Source organism: Mustela nivalis, assembly GCF_964662115.1.
Source record: "Mustela nivalis genome assembly, chromosome: 6".
NCBI classification, from domain to species: domain Eukaryota; kingdom Metazoa; phylum Chordata; class Mammalia; order Carnivora; family Mustelidae; genus Mustela; species Mustela nivalis.
In genome coordinates, this window is record NC_139025.1 from 2,250,347 (window position 1) to 2,269,936 (window position 19,590).

A 19,590-nucleotide genomic window follows, 5' to 3' on the forward strand; every position below is an offset into this window, starting at 1 on the left:
TTTACATGCAGCCAAGTAGCAATTTGCACTTTTTTCCCCTGAAACGAGTTCTTTGCCTGTGTGCACAAATCTGATGCCTTGCAACTGGCCTGCTAATAGTGGGGCGTGATAATGTTGTATTTTTGGTTCTTCTCTCGGTTTCCTGAAATAATACAATTTTGCATTTTCAAAAGGAAGTTGCTCCATTAAAGGCAGCAGCCTGCGAACCTGCATCCCCTGCCCACCCTTCCCCACCCCCGGCCAGATGGCCCCGTTGGAGAAGCTTCCACATTCCCACTCCCCGTGGGGGCAGAGAGGGGAGTGAGCAGGTCGTCTGGCCCCGGGGTCTGGGCGAGAGTGCTCCCTGGGGGGCCGGGCTCTTGGGACCCAGTGACCCATCCCGTGGTGCAGGGCACGTGGGGCAGCCTCTGCACACCAGCCTGCCCCTGGCTCTCCCAGCGAGCAGCGCCTCCTGACCCCGCTCGGGCTTCCACACCTCCCCGGAGGCCTCCCCCTGGGCGCACCGTGCTCTTGACTTCTCGAATCGGTGCGCGCCGCCCAGGGAGCTCTCTTGCCTGTGCAGCGATGGGGACCCCCATCTCGGGTCAGGCGCAGCGCGGGTCGGTCTGCCTGAACCGGCATCCCCAGTGGTGAGGTCTTTGTTCAGAGAGACGGGGCACGTCCTGGCATCTGGAGGCTCCGGGGGCATGGGGAGCCCCCGTGCCCAGCCTGTAGCCGAGAACGCCAGCCAGGCCTGGCCTGCCCCCCTGCGCTTACCGAGGAAGGACTTGAAGAAGAGAAGTCTTAGCCAAAGTCTTGGCCTCCCCTTGTAAAAGAAGAAAATGTTGCCCTGGACTCTCTTAAAAACGGCGAGGAGGACTTCATGCAAGGCCATTGCAGTAGAGGGAAGAGGGGCTTGACTCGGCGACGGATGGTGCTGGGTGCCCACTTGTCGCCAGTGTGCAGGGGGAGCAGGTGACCGGAGTGTCACCAGCGGGAAGAAGCGCGGACTGTCCGTGGAGGGTGAGGGACCTTGAGAAATGGGCTTAGCCGGATTCTTTGCTCACACTGGACTCAGCTGGCCAAGGCTGAGGCTGACGGAGGTTTGGTCAAGGAGGGGTCCTTGTCATCGCCAAGGGTCGTGGCAAACAGTTACAGCAGGTGCCCTCCCTGGGGAAGCGCCCCTGCAAGCCTGGGGTCACAGCCAAGCGTCCCCCGGTTTCCAGGGAGTCCCACCGTGAGCAACGTGAGGCCCCGAGAAGAGAAGATCCACCGGAACCAGAGGTCCTGCAGGAAGGACCCGGTGGCACGGCGCTGGCCCCCTGACTGGAGAGAGACGCCCGGCATCTCAGAGAAACAAGGAGACGCCTTCCTGGAAAGAAAACAAACGGACACAAAGAGCAGATCAAACACGTCTCCCGAGACGGGCTTGCGGACGAGGGACGTGCCGTCGGGGAGGGCACGGGGAGGTGTGAGGACAGACCCCCAGCCTGCACCCCTGTGCTGGGATGATTGGGGGAGTCCCTAGGGGGAAGGCAGGGCGTGACGGGCCAGCAGGCTTTATGGGCCTTTCCAGAGCCGAAGGCAGACGCGGCCCCTCCAGGAGCCGATAGGATACACTTAAACAAGCAAACCCCGGCCTTGCCCCCTGACCCGCAGAGCACGCGTGTCATTCCCGATACAGAGAAAACCCCGAGGGCTTCTGAGGTTGGGTGGGTGGCAAGGGGACGCCCAGTCTGTGGAAAAGGAACAGGGGCCAGACTGACCGAGGCCTGCCTTCTCCGCGTCGGGGTGACCCACGAGGACCGCAGGGTTGTCTCGGTTCAGAGACCACCTCCTCGGACGGCCCGTAACCAGGGTGTGAGCGGGAAATGCGGACATTCAGCTACCGCAGGCCCCGGTGGGCAGCAGCGGCCCGGGGGTTGTTCTAGGCTCGGAAGAAAGTGACGTACGGGATTGTCGAGGTGAACGGACACTGGGACCCTGCCTAATGCTTGATGCTCTCGGCAAAACTCGAGCTTCGGACCGCGTTTGGTGGGTCGGTAGGCAGCCAAGAGCCGACTGGAGACGGGCTGTGAGTGTTTCAGAGCCGGGTAAGCCAGGGATGGAGCAAGATAAACCTTTTCTCTAAACTAAGGCAGACAGGGGGGAAGGGAACAGGTGCAAAATGAAGAGGAAGGTGTCATTTTACCAGGAGCGGTGCCGTGTGCCGGGGGGACTTCCAGACTGAACAGAAATACCAAGTTCTAACTAAAACGTTGCTTACGAAACACATGCTTAATGTACACTAGGACACTAAAGCTGAGAACACTGAAGAAAATCTGTTGAAAATGCCAACACAGGGATGCCGGGACGGCTCAGGCGTTAAGCCTCTGCCTGCAGCTCAGGTCATGATCCCGGGGTCCTGGGATCGAGCCCCGCATCAGGCTCCCTGCTCGGCGTGGAGCCTGCTTCTCCCTCTCCCGCTGCCCCTGCTTGTGCTCCTTCTCTCTCGCTGTCTCTGTCAAATAAACAAATAAAAATCTTTAAAAAAATGCCAAAACAAAGTCAGCAGTCCCTGTACTATTTACATCATATGGAATAAAGTTCAAGGCAAAGTATTAAGAAGGGACAGAAAGGGGCCATTTCGACTTGGCAAACGAACAGCTCCTAGAGAAGACCGGAGGGCCGTCCGCTGACGTCGGGGGTGGGGCAAGGGGTCCTGGCAGGACACGGCGCCGCACTCCAAGCGGAGAACGGACTGTGGAAGTGATCGCAGGAGGTGAACGGACAGACACGTCATTTACTAAAATTGGAAGTTGACAGATGACGATGTTCAGCTCAAGAAGCAAGAACAGGAACAGGCTCAGAGACGGGAAGTGTCGTCTCACGGCCGCTGTGGAGCCACAGGGACGGACCCAGAGGTCCGCGTCGGCGGTGCCCTTCCCGGCACGGTCGAGGAGGGGGAGGGCCCCCATGTTCCCAGGTGGGGCCCACATGCTTCCCGACAGTCATCTGGGCAGGGGATGCTCCGGGGAGACGCAGGCACCCGCTCCCTCAGCTGGAGCCCCTTACCACGCCCGTGACCTCCCACGTTCCGCACGACGCCGTGCGAGGACGCCTTCCCCCGGGGCTGCTGACGGGAGCCGCCGCACCGGGCGGGCGGACGCGGCTCTTGTCATCCTGCCGCCGGCCGCCTGTCCGGGTCTGTCTGCGCCTGACGCTGGAGCGTGCTTACGGGGTCCATCCGTGGTGGGCCCAGAAATAACGTGTTTCTGCGCTGGCGGCGCTGACGTCCGCAAATAGCTCAAACGGCGTCCTTCTGGTTCTGTGAGAACCCACCAGCACCAACGTGGGCCCACAACAAGCTTTCACTCGTTCCTCGTCTGCAGTCTCGTCCCCAGCCGTTGTTACAGGCTCCGCACACGTCCCTCCCCGTCCGCTGCTGCTGCCCCTTCCTGACGCTCGTTCGTCCGTCCTTCCTGCCGTCCACCCATCAGCCACCCGCGTCCGCCGTCCGCCCACCCATTCTCCAACCATCGATGGATCGATGGGTGCGTCTGTCCCCCCGAGTCATCTACCCACCGGCCGTCCGTCATCCACTGACCGGCCCACCCACCCTCTGATGCGTTTGTCAAATCGCCCCACGGACGCACCTGTCCATTCCCTCACCCACGTGTCTCCCCTCCCCCAGCCGCTTCCCCCAGCCGCGTCTCCAGGGCTCCCCTCCCCCAGCCGCGTCTCCGTCCATCCTCCATCCTCGCTCTCAGCGGCCCTCCCTTTCTTTGGCAAGGGTTGGTTCCTTTGTCCCTGGGCCCAGTCCTGTTGCTCTTGGTCACTTCACGGGTATTGTTCCCAGGAGGACCCTCCCCGCCGCCTTCCAAATCCTCCTGCCACAGAGCTCAAAGCCCAGTGTGTCTGTTTCCCAGGAACCTGACCTGGAGGCGGTCTCAGGAAGCAGTTGCTAACGCAGTGTCCTCCACCTTGGTGGCTGGTGGAGAGGTGACAGCCCTGGCCACATCAGGGACACCTCGCCTGGGGGGGCACCAGGGGAAGGAAACACACTGCTTGGTGGCCCACCTCGAGAGCGGGACAGGTGGGGGGAAGGTGTGGCCACGTGGGGTCAGACGCCGGCATGGGCGCAGGTGCTGCCAGAGAAAGACTTGCACGACTCCCTCCACTTTAGGTCCGGGTGTGACAGGCAGAGGGCCTCCTTGGAGCCTACGAGCGGATGGCAGACAGCAGGATGCAGACCCAGGCCTTGGTTTTGAGGGCAGCCGAGCTCTGGAGGAGACGGCGCTCTCGACCTTAGCAAGTTTACCCTCCAGCATTCGGTTCCATGGCGGCTCTGCCTCAGAGGGGAAGCACCTGCTCCCCCAGCAGCCACGGGGCGCTGTCCTCTTCCCAGGCTCCGTGCTGAGGTCAAGTCCCTGTCCCAAGGCAGCTGTTTCCATGACTGGTCAGCCTGTGGCTATGAAGGCCGGAGGCCCACGGGGCCGGTGGAGGCCATCCCCGAGACTGCACGCTGACCCGCTACCCCATCTGGCTCTCCTATTTTCCTTCAACTGCGGTTGCAACGCCCCTCCCAGGAGCCCTCCCCGTGGGGGCTGGGCTCACACTGCTTTCCAGGGAGCCAGACCTAGGGGCGGCTCAGAAATCGCGGTCACAGTTCTTCGTGACCCCCGGGCCCACAGAAGTGGCCCACTCTCCCCCACCCCACGCGAAGGCAGGTGCTCCCTTGGGGATCAGTGTGCTGGGGCTGCCCAAACAAACCCCCACACTGGGGAGGGGGGAATGACAGACGCTCCCTCGCCCCCTCTTCCGGACGCTGGACGCCTGAGGTCAGGGTGTGGGCAGCGCTGGCTCCTTCTGAGTCTGTGAGGGAGACTCGCAGACTCTCATAGGCCCTGGGGCTCTGGTGGGCCTCAGTGACCCCCACCCATCTTCCCAGAGCGTGCTCTGTGCATGCAGTCTGCCTGTTGTCCCTCCCTTGGATGAGGACGCCCGTGTGTTTGGTTCGGGCCCGCCCTCAGGACCTCTGCGAAGGCCATCCCTGTCTCCACATGAGGCCACAGCCGGAGGTGCCAGGGGCTATGACCACAACATACATACATACATACATATATATACACATATATATTTTTTTTTTTGGTTCAATCCTTAACATCTCGCTTGGATGTGATGCAGGGGTCCCTGCCTTGAGAGACAACACATCCTCTGGGAAGGGTCCCTGCTGGCAGTGGGACCGACATGTCACGTCACAGTCGGGCAACTGCTGACAGGAGTGAGTGTGCCCTGGGGGCCTGCAGCCGCCCCCCCCCCCCCGCATGACACAGGTGATGGGCTTGTGTTCCAGGGGACAGACATCTGCGTTACCCACTCCACACCCCAGAGCACCGAAGGAGGCGAGCAGTGGATGAGCCCGAGGGCACGTGATGTCACGGTCCCTTTTCCAGACCCGAGCCAGGTTACAGACTCAGAACCCGCTGGCTGTAGGGCAGGCCCGGCGGAAAGAGGAAAGCTGGCCCCACGGAGGAGCGTGTTGGGCTCGGACCCCTGCCCTTCCCTGACAGGATCTCGGCCCTTTGTCCAGGCACCTTCATGGGGGAAGGGAGATGCCCACACAGCTCAAGGATGGTTGGGCACAGGGTTTGAGTCGAAAGGAATACCCCGGGGGCACAGGGTCACCTTGGCCCCCTCGCTCAGGTAATAAACAGAGTTCCGGGCTCCCCGTGGTCACCTGTTGTCATTTACTGGCTTCTTGAGTGTATAAACTGTTGGAAACATATACACACGGCTGGAAGAATCTGTACTTTGTTTCCATGGGGGGGGCGGCCAGTCAAAGCCTCTGGAAGGGACCCCCACATCCGCATCCGCCAGGAGAGTAAACCAAAGCCAGTCTCCCATCCTGGAGGACGTGGCAGGGACGAGAGCCATTTGAAGACTTAGAGGGTGTAGAGGGTGGTCTCCACCATCGCCACCTGAGTCACCAGCCTGGCGCCTATGTGACCTGGATGCGTCCTACAGGGTGACCGGGAGTGTCCACAAACACTACCAAGTAGAAGCCTGAACCGCAGTGCCCTTCCGAGATCCGCTGTCTTTGCCGAGCCGAGGAACGTGTCCCTCCAGCACACGACACACAGCTGTCGGTCTGGCAAATGCCCTTGCCCACCCCCTCCGAAACGGTTTGCATTCCTGCGGGAGGAACAGCCGTGTTCACTCTCTTGTCCTCTGTCGTAATGTAGCTCAGAGGACCGAGCCATCTGGACACACTTCGTGCTGTCACACGGGCCCACTGTATCAGTGACATCATGCTAATCTGATTCGAAGGAACAAGAAGTGGCAAGTATGTGGGGGCCTCGTCAAGGTGCGTGAGCTCTGCAGGGCTCAGGAGCCCCCGCACTGGCATCTGCTTAGGGGCTCGGTGGTCTGGAGCGAGCTGGGACATCCTTTGTGAAGGAAAGAACAGATTGCTGCATTCTGCACCTCCCATCACCGCGAAGGAAGTCCAACCTGGGAGGCCTCTTGGGTTCTGAAGCTCACTTACCCCACACGGGAGCCTCCGCGTGACACACATGCTGAGTTTTGGAAGGCTGCCATCTCTGACTGGGTCCCAGAGCCGGGAAAGGCCTGGGAAAGCATTAGAGACGCTACGAGCGGTACGGACAGCCCTTGGGACGCGCACACGGGCCGATCTTATGCTGGTGGTGTCAGAGGCATTGAGGGGCGGCGGGCGGAGAAGCCGTGTGGAGCTCATGGGAAAGCCCGATGGGGCCACGCAGGTCGACATGGAGGCTCCGGAGCAAGGCCCTGCCGCCTACCGAGGAGAAGTGAAGCCACGTACGCGACAGCTCCTGCGGGCGTTAGTTGACTCCGCGGGCAGAACTGACCCACAGGAGCTGGATTCTCTCTGACCCCTGAGGTCAGAAGGTCCTGCCCCTGCAGCAGCCGTCCACCAGAGCAGGGGGGTGGTCTGTCTAGATCAGGCCAGTCACAGCCAGTCACAGGTAAGCGGCAGGAGCGGGACTCTGCGGGACTTCAGCTGAGAACACCCACAAAGGCAAGGTCTGTGGGGCAGCGTAGAGTTTTAGAGCCCCACCGCGGATTCTGGCCCTGAGGGGAGCGGTGACAGGAAATCTTCCCAGAGAGTAGAGCGTGAGAGAAGCTGTTCCCAAGCCGGGGGACTTCTGTCTTCTGTCTATCCCACGACCCTGGGATCATGACCTGAGCTGAAGGCAGAGGCTTTAACCCACTGAGCCCCCCAGGCGCCCCTGCTCATGTTTTTGATCACCCTTTACATGGGGCTGTACCCACGTGTCAGCATGTAAAAATTCCTTCCTACTTTCTTTGCCTCATTCTTCTAATGAGGGATTAGCATTAATGTGATGCTGACTTTTAAAAAAGGAATTTTAGAGTTTTAGTGTTTTTTTTAATAAATCAGAGTGATTTCAATAACAAAGAAATTCCCTGACTTATGGAGGTTAAATAGAACTCATCTTTAAAAATTCCAGGGTCTTGTGCCTTTTAAGATGGGAGACATTTAATAATCTTTCCGGCTTATCCTGTAGTTTTCCTGTTGGTCACTTCCTTCTTCACTGACATGGTCTCTATAGTTTTGGCCAAACCCTGAAGTTAACACCTCCAGACGTGTTCTAACTTGTCAGCCCCCTGGATCACGGATGGATGGGGTGCCCACTCTTGCCCAAGATGTGTGGAGGGGTGTGGATGCTGAAGCCTACGTGGGCTTCCTTTGGTTGGACTGGGGTCCTCAGTAGAAGGAGAAACTCCAAGTGAACTATCCGAGAAAAGGGCTGCTGTCCCAGACCTGTGTGGGTGGTCTTTAGTGTATGCTTTGAAGTGACTACGAGCTGTGATGTAAGTCACAGAGACTCAGCACGTGGCATCAAGCACAGGAAAGGACGTTGGAACTCAGGGTGGTAAGGAGAATCCTTACGATCAATGAGATATTGTCTTCCATGCAAGACTGACAGAACTGTAAAACGGACCTGTCTCAGTTTAGGAGACGGTGTCTGTGACACGCATATGGGAGTGAGTTTGTGCAACACGGTTAGACACCAGTCTGGCGCCTTCTGTCAACACTTCCCGTGTGTATAAACCTGGGATGTAGAAATCCCTCTTCTAAGAAGCACCACACAGGTGGGCAAGCAGACAGACATAAGATGTTCACTCCACGATACTTGAAACCGCAAATATTGAAGAATTAACCAAAGAGGAAGAGTTAAGCAAACGCGGCACCATGGTTATTACGAAGCTTATGCAATTATTAAGGAGAATAAAATAGATCTGAGTGCGCAGGCAGGGAGTAACCCCGTTGCGTGTTGCTGAATACGAGGATCAGCGTGCGGAGGGTACCTGTAGTAGGGAGCCTTTGTGTCCATTTGTGAGAGTGTTGAGGTGCTTAGCACAATGTCTAGAAACGTGGTTACCCCGATAGTGAGACAGGGTGGTGTGGGGAATGAGGAGGCCCCGTTATCTGTTCACTTAATGTGTATCTGTACTGCTTGACTTAAGAAAAAGCATATATTACTTTGGCAATAAAACGAAAAGGTCTTTCAGTGCTTGCAACAGAAATGCTGATGTAATTTGAAACCAGTGGGCAATTTCTTCTAGAAGGAGCAGGGCTAGAGCTTCCTCACGGGGAATTGGACTAAACGTGACTTAGTCTTTAAGGGAACCAGACAAGGCATTAATTCTATTAATTAATGCATCAGCAGATTCCGTCTCCGCGAAGGCTGTCTTAATGAGGTGCTCGGGGCATCCATTATTTATCTTACAAATACCGACTCAGGGCCCTGCTCGGTCAGGCCGGATAACGGATGTGCCCGCTGAGGGAGCGGCGCTGGACAGAAGCGCACGGAGCTCGCAGGCCGCTCCCTCCTCCCTGCGCGCACCCCTCCCCCCCATGACCCCCGGGTTCCCACGGACCCCGGAACCGACGCCCCCAGTCTCCGTCCTTCCCCCCTACCCGACGCGCCCCAGAGCCTCGGAAGAGTCCCCGCGGCCCGGCCCGCAACCTCCCTCCCGCCCAGCACTCTGGGCCTCCTGGACACGTCGCCCCTGGACCGCTCAGTCTCCTTTCCTTCCGGGGCACGGGGGGCTGGGGCGGAGGCCGCCCCCGTAAAGCCGCGCGGGTCGCCCCCGCGGCCGCGAACGGCAGAGTCGCTCTCCCGCGCCGACCTCGCCACACCGCCCTTCCCGGGGCCTTCCCATCCCGCGTCCCCCGGGGCGCGTCCCTGCCCCCCGCGGCCCGGCCCGGCCCCCGGGAGCTGTCCGCGGTGCTGACCGCAGGCGCCGCCCGCGCTCGGCCGCTGCGCACGCGTCCCGGGCGGGGCGCGCAGGACCCGCCCGCGCCGCCACTGCGCAGCCTCCCGCGCGGCCCCGGCCCGGCCCGCGCCCCGCGCCCCGCGCCTCCTCCGCCGCCCCGCGGCCTCCGCCGGCCTCTTCCCGGCGCGCCCCGGCCGGCCATGGCGCTCAACCACTTCCTCTTCGCGCAGTGCGTCTGCTACTTCCTGGCCTTCGTCTTCAGCTTCGTGGTGGTGGTGCCGCTGTCCGAGAACGGCCACGACTTCCGCGGCCGCTGCCTGCTCTTCGCCGAGGGCATGTGGCTGAGCGCCAACCTGACGGTGCAGGCGCGCGAGCGCTTCACGGTGCAGGAGTGGGGCCCGCCGGCCGCCTGCCGCTTCAGCCTGCTCGCCAGCCTCCTCTCGCTGCTGCTCGCCGCCGCGCACGCCTGGCGCACGCTCTTCTTCCTCTGCAAGGGACACGAGGGGTAAGTGGGGGCCCGGCGGCCGCCCTGCCCCGTCAGACGCAGCCAGCGGGCCGGACGCCGCGCCCCTTCCGAGCCCAGAGCGGAGGGGGCGCTCGGAGGCCCCAGAAAATCAGCCCTGGGCGCTCACGGCCTCCGTGCAAACTGCCCTTTGTCTGCGCGGAACCCGGGGACCATGAGAGGCCAGTACGTGCAACACCCCCCCCCCCCCCCCGCCCCGCTTTGGGCATTAACCAGGCGGCCCAGGAGGCAAATGTTGCATTGTCATCTCTGAGGGGCCCTGGGCCCTCCCTGGCTTGCGGGCGCAGCGCAGGCCTCCGGGCTGTGGACAGCTCCGCGGAGCTCCTCCGGGCGCAGGGGAGGGACCAGGGCGGGCAGCCGGCTGACAAGCAAACTCCTCATCCCCACGTCCTTCCTCGGGCTAAGAAGGATGATGATGCGATGAAGGCCAGAGGGCACATCTCTAGGCCAACAGGCCTGCCTAGGGACGCAAGACAGGGAGCAGCTGACCACGAGGCCTTCCCGCCTCCTGGTCTCCGTGTTCCTCTTCACCTCTCCCCACCCTGGCACCATGCTGTGAGGGAGGGATGCGGCCGACCCCGGGTCCTCAGCCCATAGCCTCCCTTGTGCCTCCACCGCTGGGGCCTCCCGGGAACCCAGCCACACCCAGCCCTGCCCCTCATGGGCCTCACATCCACAGGGGAAACCCGGGCTCCCAAACCCCGCCCCACCCTGGCCCCATCGAGCCCTGGTTGACAGTTCTTAGGGGGTTTTCTTCTGGGGACACGAGAGACAAGCTACAGCTCTGAGGGTCTCAGTGAGTCAGAGGGTCAGGTGGGCACTGTTGAGGGCTCTCCGCTTGGCTTGGGCACGGACAGAGGGGCTGGAGAGGATTCACAGGAGTGGTGGGTGAAGAGGCCTGGAACAGCCCAGCGTGGGGACAGAAGCACCCAGAGGGGCAAAGCCCAGCAACCCACGCGTGTGAGTTTCAGGGCAGCTCTCACTACACACCACCAACAATTTGTTCTGCTGCAGCCCTGGAGGCCAGAGGCCGGGGGTCAAGGTGCTGGCAGGGTGGGTTCCCTCAGGAGGGAGAATCCTTTCTAGGCTCGCTTCTGGTGGCTGCCTGCAACCCTGAACCTTCCCTGGCTTGGGCTTTGTGTGTCCGATCACAGCCTCTGTCTTCACGGGGCCTCTCCTCTCTCCGTTTCTTCCCGTCTTCTTATAAAGACACTCACCGTTGGACTTAAGGCCCAGCCTCAATCCAGGACGACCTCATCCCGAGATCGTTAGCTGAATGACGCCTGCAGAGACCCCACCCCCAGTTAAGGTCACACACACCGGTACTGGGGTACGAGACACATGTTGTTAGGGTCACAGTTCAGCACACTACACGGAGGTTCTGGATTGAGGGTCTACAGGAAGCCACGTGTCAGTCTGGGGGGGGCCTCCAGGTGCTGTGGGGCTGGGGCTCAGCCTAGGGTGAGCCTGGGCCGGTCAGGGGGCCACCCTGCCCTGCCACGGGCCTCCTTCTTCCACAGCGGTGGCTGGTGGCCCCAGGAGGCGTTTGAGATGCCATCTGCCTGCACGTTGTCACGCTGGGTGTTACCCTAGTCAGTGTCTCTGTGCAGATCAGGGTGGGGAAGCCCCTTCGACATGAGACAGGGTCTGCGGAAGAGGACGGACAGCAGTCGGAGAGAGTAGCTGGGCTCCTTTCCACCTGGGAAGCCGAGAGCAGTGGGCACAGCCATGCGGGGGCTGTGCTTGGGCCTCAGCTCATGCCCACCACCCCCCCGCCCTTGTCCCTGTAAGACCAGTGGCCTCAAGAGACCCCATTTTACAACTGTGAGATAAGACCACTGTTACCTTGCTCTCCAGCTTTGAGGCCCGATTTGTGGGAAATGACCAGGACTCCCTTTCTCGAAGGCTCTGGGCCCTTAGCTCTCCCCTCCCTGTTCACAGTCTCTGGGGGTCCCTCTGGGCTCCAGAATCTTGCACCACTGAGCCGCAGAGGCTGGGCCCTACCTTCCAGGTCCCCACCAGCTAGACCCTGAGCACCTGGAGGCCAGCTGTCTCACAGGGACAAGGGGCATGTGGCAGCCAGCCAGCCATGCTCTCTGTCGAGGTGCCGACAGAGCCAGAGCCCCCCTGGACATCCGGGGATGGCCCTCCATCTGGGGGGGCCCTGGGCTGGATGAGCCCAAGGCAGGCGTGCACCTCATTTCTGTCTGCGTGCTTAGGGCTGAGCTTGCGAGTCACAAATTAGTGTTTGTTGAATGAAGACAGAAACATGCCTGCCTGTGAGTCGGCTGCCCCACAGCCCACCCTCCCTGGTCCCCCCATCCCTCCCCAGCATGGAGGTCTGCAGGCCCACAGTCTGGCTGAGGGGTCAGCCCTGCAGGCTGCCTGTGTCGGCAAGTCCTGGGCCCCTGGGAAGGTTGGGCCTCCTGAGGCCACAGGCAAGGTGGGAACCCAGAGAAGCCAATCCCAGCTCAGCTGCTGGGCAGGCCTCCTAAAGCAGGCAGACAAGTGCTGGGTCAGTGGGACTCGGGGCGGAGAGGAGGCTCGGAAAGGCCATTAGAGCGAGCTCGTGGGATGGCAGGGCCCATCAGGGACCTCAGCGCCGCTATCCTGCTCGTAGGCCTAGAGGGCCTGCCCGCTAATTCTCCAGAGTCCGGCTGCAGAGACCATCCAGGAGCCCCACCGAGAGCAAGGGTAGAACCCTACACTTTGGTCTGTGGGGCGGGCTCACAGCTGGGACCCCGGAGCCTGGGTGACCTCGTAGGGTGTGTCCCTGGGCAAATGGGGACCCAGACAGCTTGTGTCCAGGAGCGGACAGGGTGAAAGGAACGGGTGCGTGACTCAGTGGCACCCGTGGCTTCCCGGGGTGCTTCCGGCTGGGGGCGCAGGGGTGACCTGAGGGTGGGATGCAGGCCTGGCGGTCTGGGGCAGCTTTGTCCGAGTGTGCTGAGCCCTCGAAGTGTGCAGGTGGCAGCAGTCTGTGATTGACGGCTGGGGAGCACTCCGGGTCAAAACCACCCATCTGCTGGCCCACACATGTCCCCCAGCCCGCAGACGCTCCCAGGGTTCCCGGGATCCGGTCACCATGGAGACGGCACATCCAGGCCGGCACCCTGAGAGGCAGTGAGGAAGAAGAAGTTAACCCAGGCTGTGCCGGCCCTCCTGGTTGTTTGGCTGCTGTCCTGTGGGTCCTTGGGGACTGGAGCGGGGTTACGTTGTGAAATCTGCGGGGCTGGGCCCAGGTAGGCTCTGGACACACCCAGTTCTTCAAAGCTCTGGGAAGCCCAGGCAGGCTCCATGGAAACAGACCAGAAATGGACACAGCAGGAGGCTCTTGGGGGGATGACCGCAGCCGCCCCTTCCCTGTCTCATGGGATGGGGATGCCGTGTTCCTGTCGTCGGAGAACTCCAAGTCATACCTGTGCAATAGGCATATGGCTGAAATCTGCAGACAGTCGGGGTTTCTGGCTCTGGGAGGCTGTGGTGGAAACCCCGCTGAGGGGGTGGTGGGGCAGGTCTCCGATGGGAGTGGGGTTGTGTGTCTCAGGCTGTGCTGGGGGCTCCCCAAGGGGTGTTCTGGCCACACAGGGAACAGCAAGCTGCTGGTATGCATCTCTAGGATTCGGCACAGAACGTGGGGCCTGCTTCCCCCTCCTATGACAGGGAGCAGGATTTGAGGTCAGGTGGTGACCTGGCCAGCATGTCCTCTGCACCCTGGCCATTCTTCCTCTAGCTAGGAGGGCCTCCTGGGGGCAGAGGCTTCTCATCCAGGATGCTGGGCACCTGCTGGGCAGGACACCTGGTGGGATGGCAGAAGGCTGTTGGCAGGTGGAGGGCACCTAGGAGACTGCCATCTGGGGGTCTGGCCTTCTGTACTGAGGACAGGCAGCTTCTTTGCTCCCCCTGGGACCACCGTGTTCTCCTCAGCTGGAGTGGCGGGCCATCCAAAGTCAGGGTGTATGTTCTGAAGAACCTCTGCTTTCCTTAGAGCATTAGCTCTGGGAGTGGATTCCCTGAGCCCTGCCTGGGCCCACACTAACCGCAGGGGGCATGGCTGGCCCCCAGCCACCATCTGCAGGGATCTGGCTGCTGACCATGCCCCCACGCATCCATCCCCTGTGGCTACGGCCCGGCCCCACGCACGCAGCTCCGGGCAGCAGGTCCGGGTTCCGGTGACGGCTGGAGCCCGTCCGGGGAGGGAGCACGTGCTCTGGAGCACACCCTGCGGTTGTCACTCTATCTCTTGCCCACAGAAGCTCCCTCAGTTTCCACAGTGACTGGGTGGGGGCTCTGGCTGCCTGATTTACAGAGGGAGAAATTGAGACCCAGAGAGTAACTTGCTGAAGGTCACACAGTTGACCTGAGGTGGGCCGGATTTGACAATGCCTGGTGACAAGCCTGGAGGTGGGGTGGGCCACCATGTACCCCTCTTTATGACCTTAGGCCCCGATGCCGTATTCAGAGCACCCAGGGCCCACCGGATTGTGTCATTCAGGGTTGGCCGTCGGGGTCCCCGCCAGAAACGTGTGGTTCACCCAAGCGTGGCTAGCCTGAGGGGAGCGGTTGGCAGAGACGAGGATGTGGGCCAGGCGTGGACGCTGCAGTGGCCCAGTCACCCACTCTGGCCATGGGGACCACGGAGCGGAGGGTTGGTGGCCGCCTGGAGGGGGCACTGACCTTTGGTAGAGGGACAGCCCACCAGGGACGTCCCCTAGCAGCCCGCGGAGATGAGCTTCCACCAGCCCCGGTCCCCTGCCAGGTCTGCGCTGGCTCAGCTCGGCCAGGAGCCCGGGAGAGGGGTCACTGCTGTGGTCCCCTTGCATGGCCCCTCAGGCAGAGGATGGAAGAGCCCCTAGGGAGGCCGTGTCGGTGTGGCCCTGCCTCCCGTGATCCCCCACACCTCCTCCCTGGTCGCAGCTGGGCCTTTCAGGCTTCCGTCACACTGCAGCTCCCGGCAGCCAGTGTGGGCGACCATGTGGGCACAGGGCCTCAGGGCTGCTGAGCAGGGGAGTGGCCTGGAGAGGTGCTGGTCCTAATGGGCTTGGATCTCCAAACCCAAATGGGTTTGGATCTTGGTTCTGCGTCTTGTGGAAGGCCGTGCTGGCAAGCGCTGCCACTCCAGGCCGTTGGGAGGCTGGCATGGGACTTTGTGCTGGGGACAGCGAGGGGGACAGCGCGGGAGAGGCAAGTGTCCCCTGGTGGCCCTGCATGGCCCCCTTGCCCCAGCCGGGCCCAGCCCCCAGCTGTTTCCTGGCACTGGCACACAATGACCTTCCTCTCCTGTCCTTTGCTGAAGCTCCTTCCTCTACGCCTTCCTGAACCTCCTGGTCAGTGCGTTTGTGGTCTTCCTCGTCTTCATCGCCAGCACCATCGTGAGTGTGGGCTTCAGCATGTGGTGTGACGCCATCACGGAAAAGGGCACTGTGCCCCACAGGTGGGCCTGAGCCCTGCCCCTCCCTGCTGCCCCCAGTGACGTCCTGAGGCATGAATCCTATTCTGAGCACGAGGTTTTGCTCAACCTGTCCAGGGCTCCCACCTGTGCACACCTGGCCAGCACCTTCCCTGGACCTGCCCCCTTGATGTGGGTGCCCTCTTCACATGAGAGTAAGGCTCCTGCACCCCCGGGCATGGGTCCGGGCTGGGACACAGAGGCCCAGTGTGCTCAGGGTCCTGGAGACCAGACAGGACCACACGGCGAGGCCCCGTAGATCCCACCCTGTGCCGCCTTCGGAGGTGGGCTGCGGAGAACCGAGCTGGCCTTCTCCTGGGGGTTTGGAAGAGACAGCCTTAGGGATGGGGAGGAGCGCGAGCAGAAGCTTTTGGTTGGAAGGGGTCAGGGATGAGGTCTTTGGGGTCGGGATAGCTGCCTCACTGTTTAGGGGTGCTGCGTGCCGCTCCCTGTGCCCGGTGTCCAACGTCACCTGCCACCCCGTGTCTGGCTGTTTCAGCTGCGAGCAGCTCCAGGACATCGATCTGGAGCTGAGCGTGGACAACTCGGCCTTCTATGACCAGTTCGCCATCGCGCAGGTAGGCGGGGCTGTCCTGGTGGGAGGGGCTGTTGGGTAGGCGGGGCTGTCCTGGTGGGAGGGGCTGTTGGGTAGGCGGGGCTGTCCTGGTGGGAGGGGCTGTTGGGTAGGCGGGGCTGTCCTGGTGGGAGGGGCTGTTGGGTAGGCGGGGCTGTCCTGGTGGGAGGGGCTGTTGGGTAGGCGGGGCTGTCCTGGTGGGAGGGGCTGTTGGGTAGGCGGCAGTCTACCCGGTGGGAGGGGCTGCCAGGCAGGCCAGAGGCATGCATTGTTGGGGAGGGGGTCCGTTCACTGCGTGCACCGCCTGCCTCCCAACGCCCTCCTCCAGGGGAGGTTGAGGATGGCGCCAGGCCGAGCTGAGTGAGTGATATTCCTGGATTTCCGGGGCTGAGGGGGGGCTCTTGCAGCTGGAGGTGGAGAGGGGTGAGGCCTGGGGGATCCTGGGAGGAGGAGACAGGTGAGCTAAGTGCAGAAGTGAGGTCCAGGGGCCGAGGGAGTGGAAAGGAAACTAGGCATCCCATCCTGGGTCTGCAGTGCCAGGGCCGGGACCTTGGGTTCTGGTCCTGGTGCCAAGTGGGCACGCTCAGACAAATGCTGGGAGCTCATGGCTATTCCCTGGCCAGGGGAAGCCGATGTGGTGTCCGAGGAAGGGTGTGGGGGGATCTAGCCTGTGAATTTGGAGGAGCCCACCCCTGATTGCTGTGGGGGGACAGCCCTGTCCCGGCCCTGCCCTTGCGTGAGCTTCGTTCCCTGCCCTGCAGGTGCATTTCAGGGGAGCCCTTTAGCGAGGATGCTGGCATGTCAGGATTTGCTAGTGGTCAGTAGGGGCTTTTTCTCAAAACTTGCATCTGTGTTCAGGCAGGTGCTGTCGGCAAGGGGTGCCCAGGTGGGGCTGGCTCCTTCCAGCTCTGAGCAGGGCTTGCTGGCACTCAGGTCCACTTCTGGACCCCAGGCCCGTGTCTCAGGGCTCACGCTGGCCAGGGGCTGCTCTGAGGACCCTTCCCAAGGAGAGGCGCCCTCCAGGGGCTGGGCGTCCAGTGTGTCTGGAGGGTCTCTGCTGACGTGTGCAGAGACCGCCAAAGACACCCGCACGACATCTCAGTGGCAAATGCTTCAGCCCTAATTTGCGCTAATTAGATTAGAAAGGCGAGAGCCGGGTCTGGTGACAAGTAACGCCCAGTGAGAGTCTGGTTGCTGTGGCTCAGGCCTGGTTCTGATGAAATGGTTTCTTTTTCTGCTGTTTGGGAACCGCAGCTAAAGGTCGATTTGTTCCAGCAGCTGGAGAAGGCGGTGTTACGGAGGGGCTCTCCGCGGAGCGGGGCGGGCCTGGCTGCCGGGGGGCCTGGGTGGCCAGAGACCCCGGATGCGTTGTACCACCTGAGTTCGGGGGGGGTGTTGGTGGGTGAGTGAGGAGGCGCTGCGACCCCGTGGGCCCCACCTTGCTCTGGGGCAGGTGGAGGGTGGGTCTGGCTGGCCTCCTGACCCTGCCTCTGCCCTCCCGCTGTGCAGTTCGGCCTCTGGGCCTCGTGGCTGGCCTGGCTGGCCATCGCCACCCTGGCGTTCCTGAAAGTCTACCACAACTACCGCCAGGAGGACCTGCTGGACAGCCTGGTGCACGAGAAGGAGCTGCTCCTGGCCAGGCCGACACCCCGCGCCTCCTTTCAGGAGGAGAAGAGCGCCGTCATCTAGGGGTGGGCAGGGGAGCCGGCCCCCGACGCCCCCCACCCCTGCCCGGGGCTCATGGCCCGACCCAGGGGATCGGCTGGGGACCCTGTCCAGCCCCACCTACCCCTCGCCTTGCATGTCTCCCCTCGGCACTGCGTGACGGGAGTGGCCGCGCTCACCCAGCCCCCCATCCCACCGCGAGGGTGGTTGTGGGTGGGGGGGGGCGGGCGCCAGCCCTCAGACAGGGACACACAGGCCCCGGGGTGTCGTCCGGGCCCCACGTGCGTGCAGCACACCTGTCTCGGGGCACTGGCCTGGCGAGCCTGGGCGGGGCGTGTCCACCCTCTCGGGCGCCTCTGGCCCTCCTGCAGGTCGCGCCTCAGCGGCACGGCGTCTCCACCTGCTTGCCCAGGTGTCATTCCGTGCCAACCCTGTGGCAGTGGCCGGTGTCCCCAGAGTGACCCCAACCCATGCTGACCACCCATCCCTCCTTCTTGCTCCTGAGCCGTGTGTGGGACCTGGGAGCAGGGGGGCCAACGGCAGGAAGGAGCTCCCCGGCCGTGTGTTCCCGCCTCCGGCCCTGCGCTTGGCCCACCCCACTGCAGGGCTGAGTTCCCTGTGCTCCTGCTCCGCGGCCCCCGGCGGCCAGGCCAGTCTCAGGAGCGAAAGCACAGGGGCAGCGGTGTTGCTCGCCGTCCGGTGGTGGCTCTGTGCATGTCCTGGCAAGCCGCCGTGGTGTCAGAGCGGGAAGCCTGCGCCTGGTGCCCCAGGACTGGCTGGGGGAGCCCCGTGGCCTTGCCAGGGGAGGCCCTGGACCCCCATGTTCGTCTCACAGTGTGGGGAGGTGGGGACATGGGCTGGGGGGCGCCCCACCTCCTGGGGACGGGGGGATGGGGCAGCAGCCACTGTGGGCGTCTGCAGGTGCCTGTGAGTGCCGGTATGTTCACGTGCGTGTAAGTCTGCGTGGGGCGGGGTGTGAGCTGGGGCGTGTGTTGGCCGCACACGTGCGTGTGTTGTGTGTGAGCGCACGCACTAGCCTGGGGGTGCGAGTGTGTGTATGTGCGAGTGTGTGAGCGCGAGTGGGATGTGTGCCTGCACACGTGTGATTGTGAGTGTGTGTGTGTGTGTGTGTGTGCACCAGAAGGCATGTGCAGAGATCGGGGTGGGTGAGGACCCAGCAGCTCCTCTGTACCTTCTCCCACTGGGACCCCCCGCCCCGTGCCCTGGACGCCCCGTGGACGGTCTGCCTTCCCATCCGATGGCGTCCAAAGCACCGAGGCCCCTAGAGGACACGACTGTCCACACAGAGGCAGGAAGAGGAGTTGGGGGCCCTGGGACCCCAGGGCTCCGTGACCTCCCGAACTGGGGGCTGCTGGGCTAGGGGTCTCCTCCTCCCAGGGCTCCCGGCTTCTGCACCTGCACGCGGCCCTCTGAGTCCTGTCCAGGACTGGGGCAACCCTTTCCCAGGGCTGGCCCTCCTGCTGCTCACCACACTCCCCGTGTCTGTGCCTTGTGCCGCCGGAGGCTGGTTTGGTCTCCAGAGGCCGTGGGTCTGGGTCTGTGTGGAGGTGTCTAGTGGGGCGGGCAGCCAGGCTCTGGGAAGGAGGAGCAGCGCCGGGCCGTGGGCTCCCGCAACCTGAGGGCCCACTGCAGGTTCGGGTCTCAGGCCGGCAGGGACGTGCGCCCACACTCACCTGTGTCACCCACACAGCTGGACGGTCGTCACGGACCTGCTCGGGCCGGTGGAACCCGGCACCTCCCGATGTCCGTGTGTGGGGTCTTAGGGACAGCTGGGCCCTGGGAGCGGGTGGTGGGACCACGCTGTGTGCCCTGCAGGGGACAGGGGTTGGGGGGCCCTGGGGCAGGCAGGACGGGCAGGGCCCAGGCTTCCTGAGACGGGACCCCAGGATCGCGTCTGCGGCGGTGCCTTGCTTGTCCCAGCTGCTGTCGGACGACTCGTCTTTGTTTTAATTCTGCTTCTGACGAAATTGAAAGTCATGGTTCTTCCAGCTCAGTGTATGTATTGCTCGAAGTCAGAATAAACACCAGAGTTCCTGAGCCTCGCCGGTCCCCGCCCTGCCCCCTCCGCGCTTCCTGGCTTCGGGACTCGCCTGCCGCTACCACTTAGAAACCTGC

The 19,590-nt window shown here is 62.5% G+C and overlaps 1 protein-coding gene across 1 annotated transcript; it reads left to right on the plus strand.

The window, feature by feature from the left end:
• Positions 1-9,361: 9,361 nt before the first annotated feature.
• Positions 9,362-19,512, plus strand: TMEM179 (transmembrane protein 179). The gene is made up of 4 exons (XM_082737394.1): positions 9,362-9,748; positions 15,063-15,200; positions 15,715-15,793; positions 17,299-19,512. Exons 1-4 carry the CDS (start codon positions 9,444-9,446, stop codon positions 17,476-17,478), a joined length of 702 nt encoding a protein of 233 aa, XP_082593520.1. The 5' UTR covers positions 9,362-9,443; the 3' UTR covers positions 17,479-19,512.
• The last annotated feature ends 78 nt before the right edge of the window (positions 19,513-19,590 follow it).

What these genes read in the sequence shown, in the direction of transcription:
- TMEM179 (XM_082737394.1), top strand. Translation starts at nt 9,444, where the DNA reads ATGGCGCTCAACCACTTCCTCTTCGCGCAGTGCGTCTGCTACTTCCTG. An exon ending in CTCTGCAAGGGACACGAGGG is followed by an intron (nt 9,749 to 15,062) that starts GTAAGTGGGGGC and finishes CCTTTGCTGAAG; the next exon opens with CTCCTTCCTCTACGCCTTCC. An exon ending in AAGGGCACTGTGCCCCACAG is followed by an intron (nt 15,201 to 15,714) that starts GTGGGCCTGAGC and finishes TGGCTGTTTCAG; the next exon opens with CTGCGAGCAGCTCCAGGACA.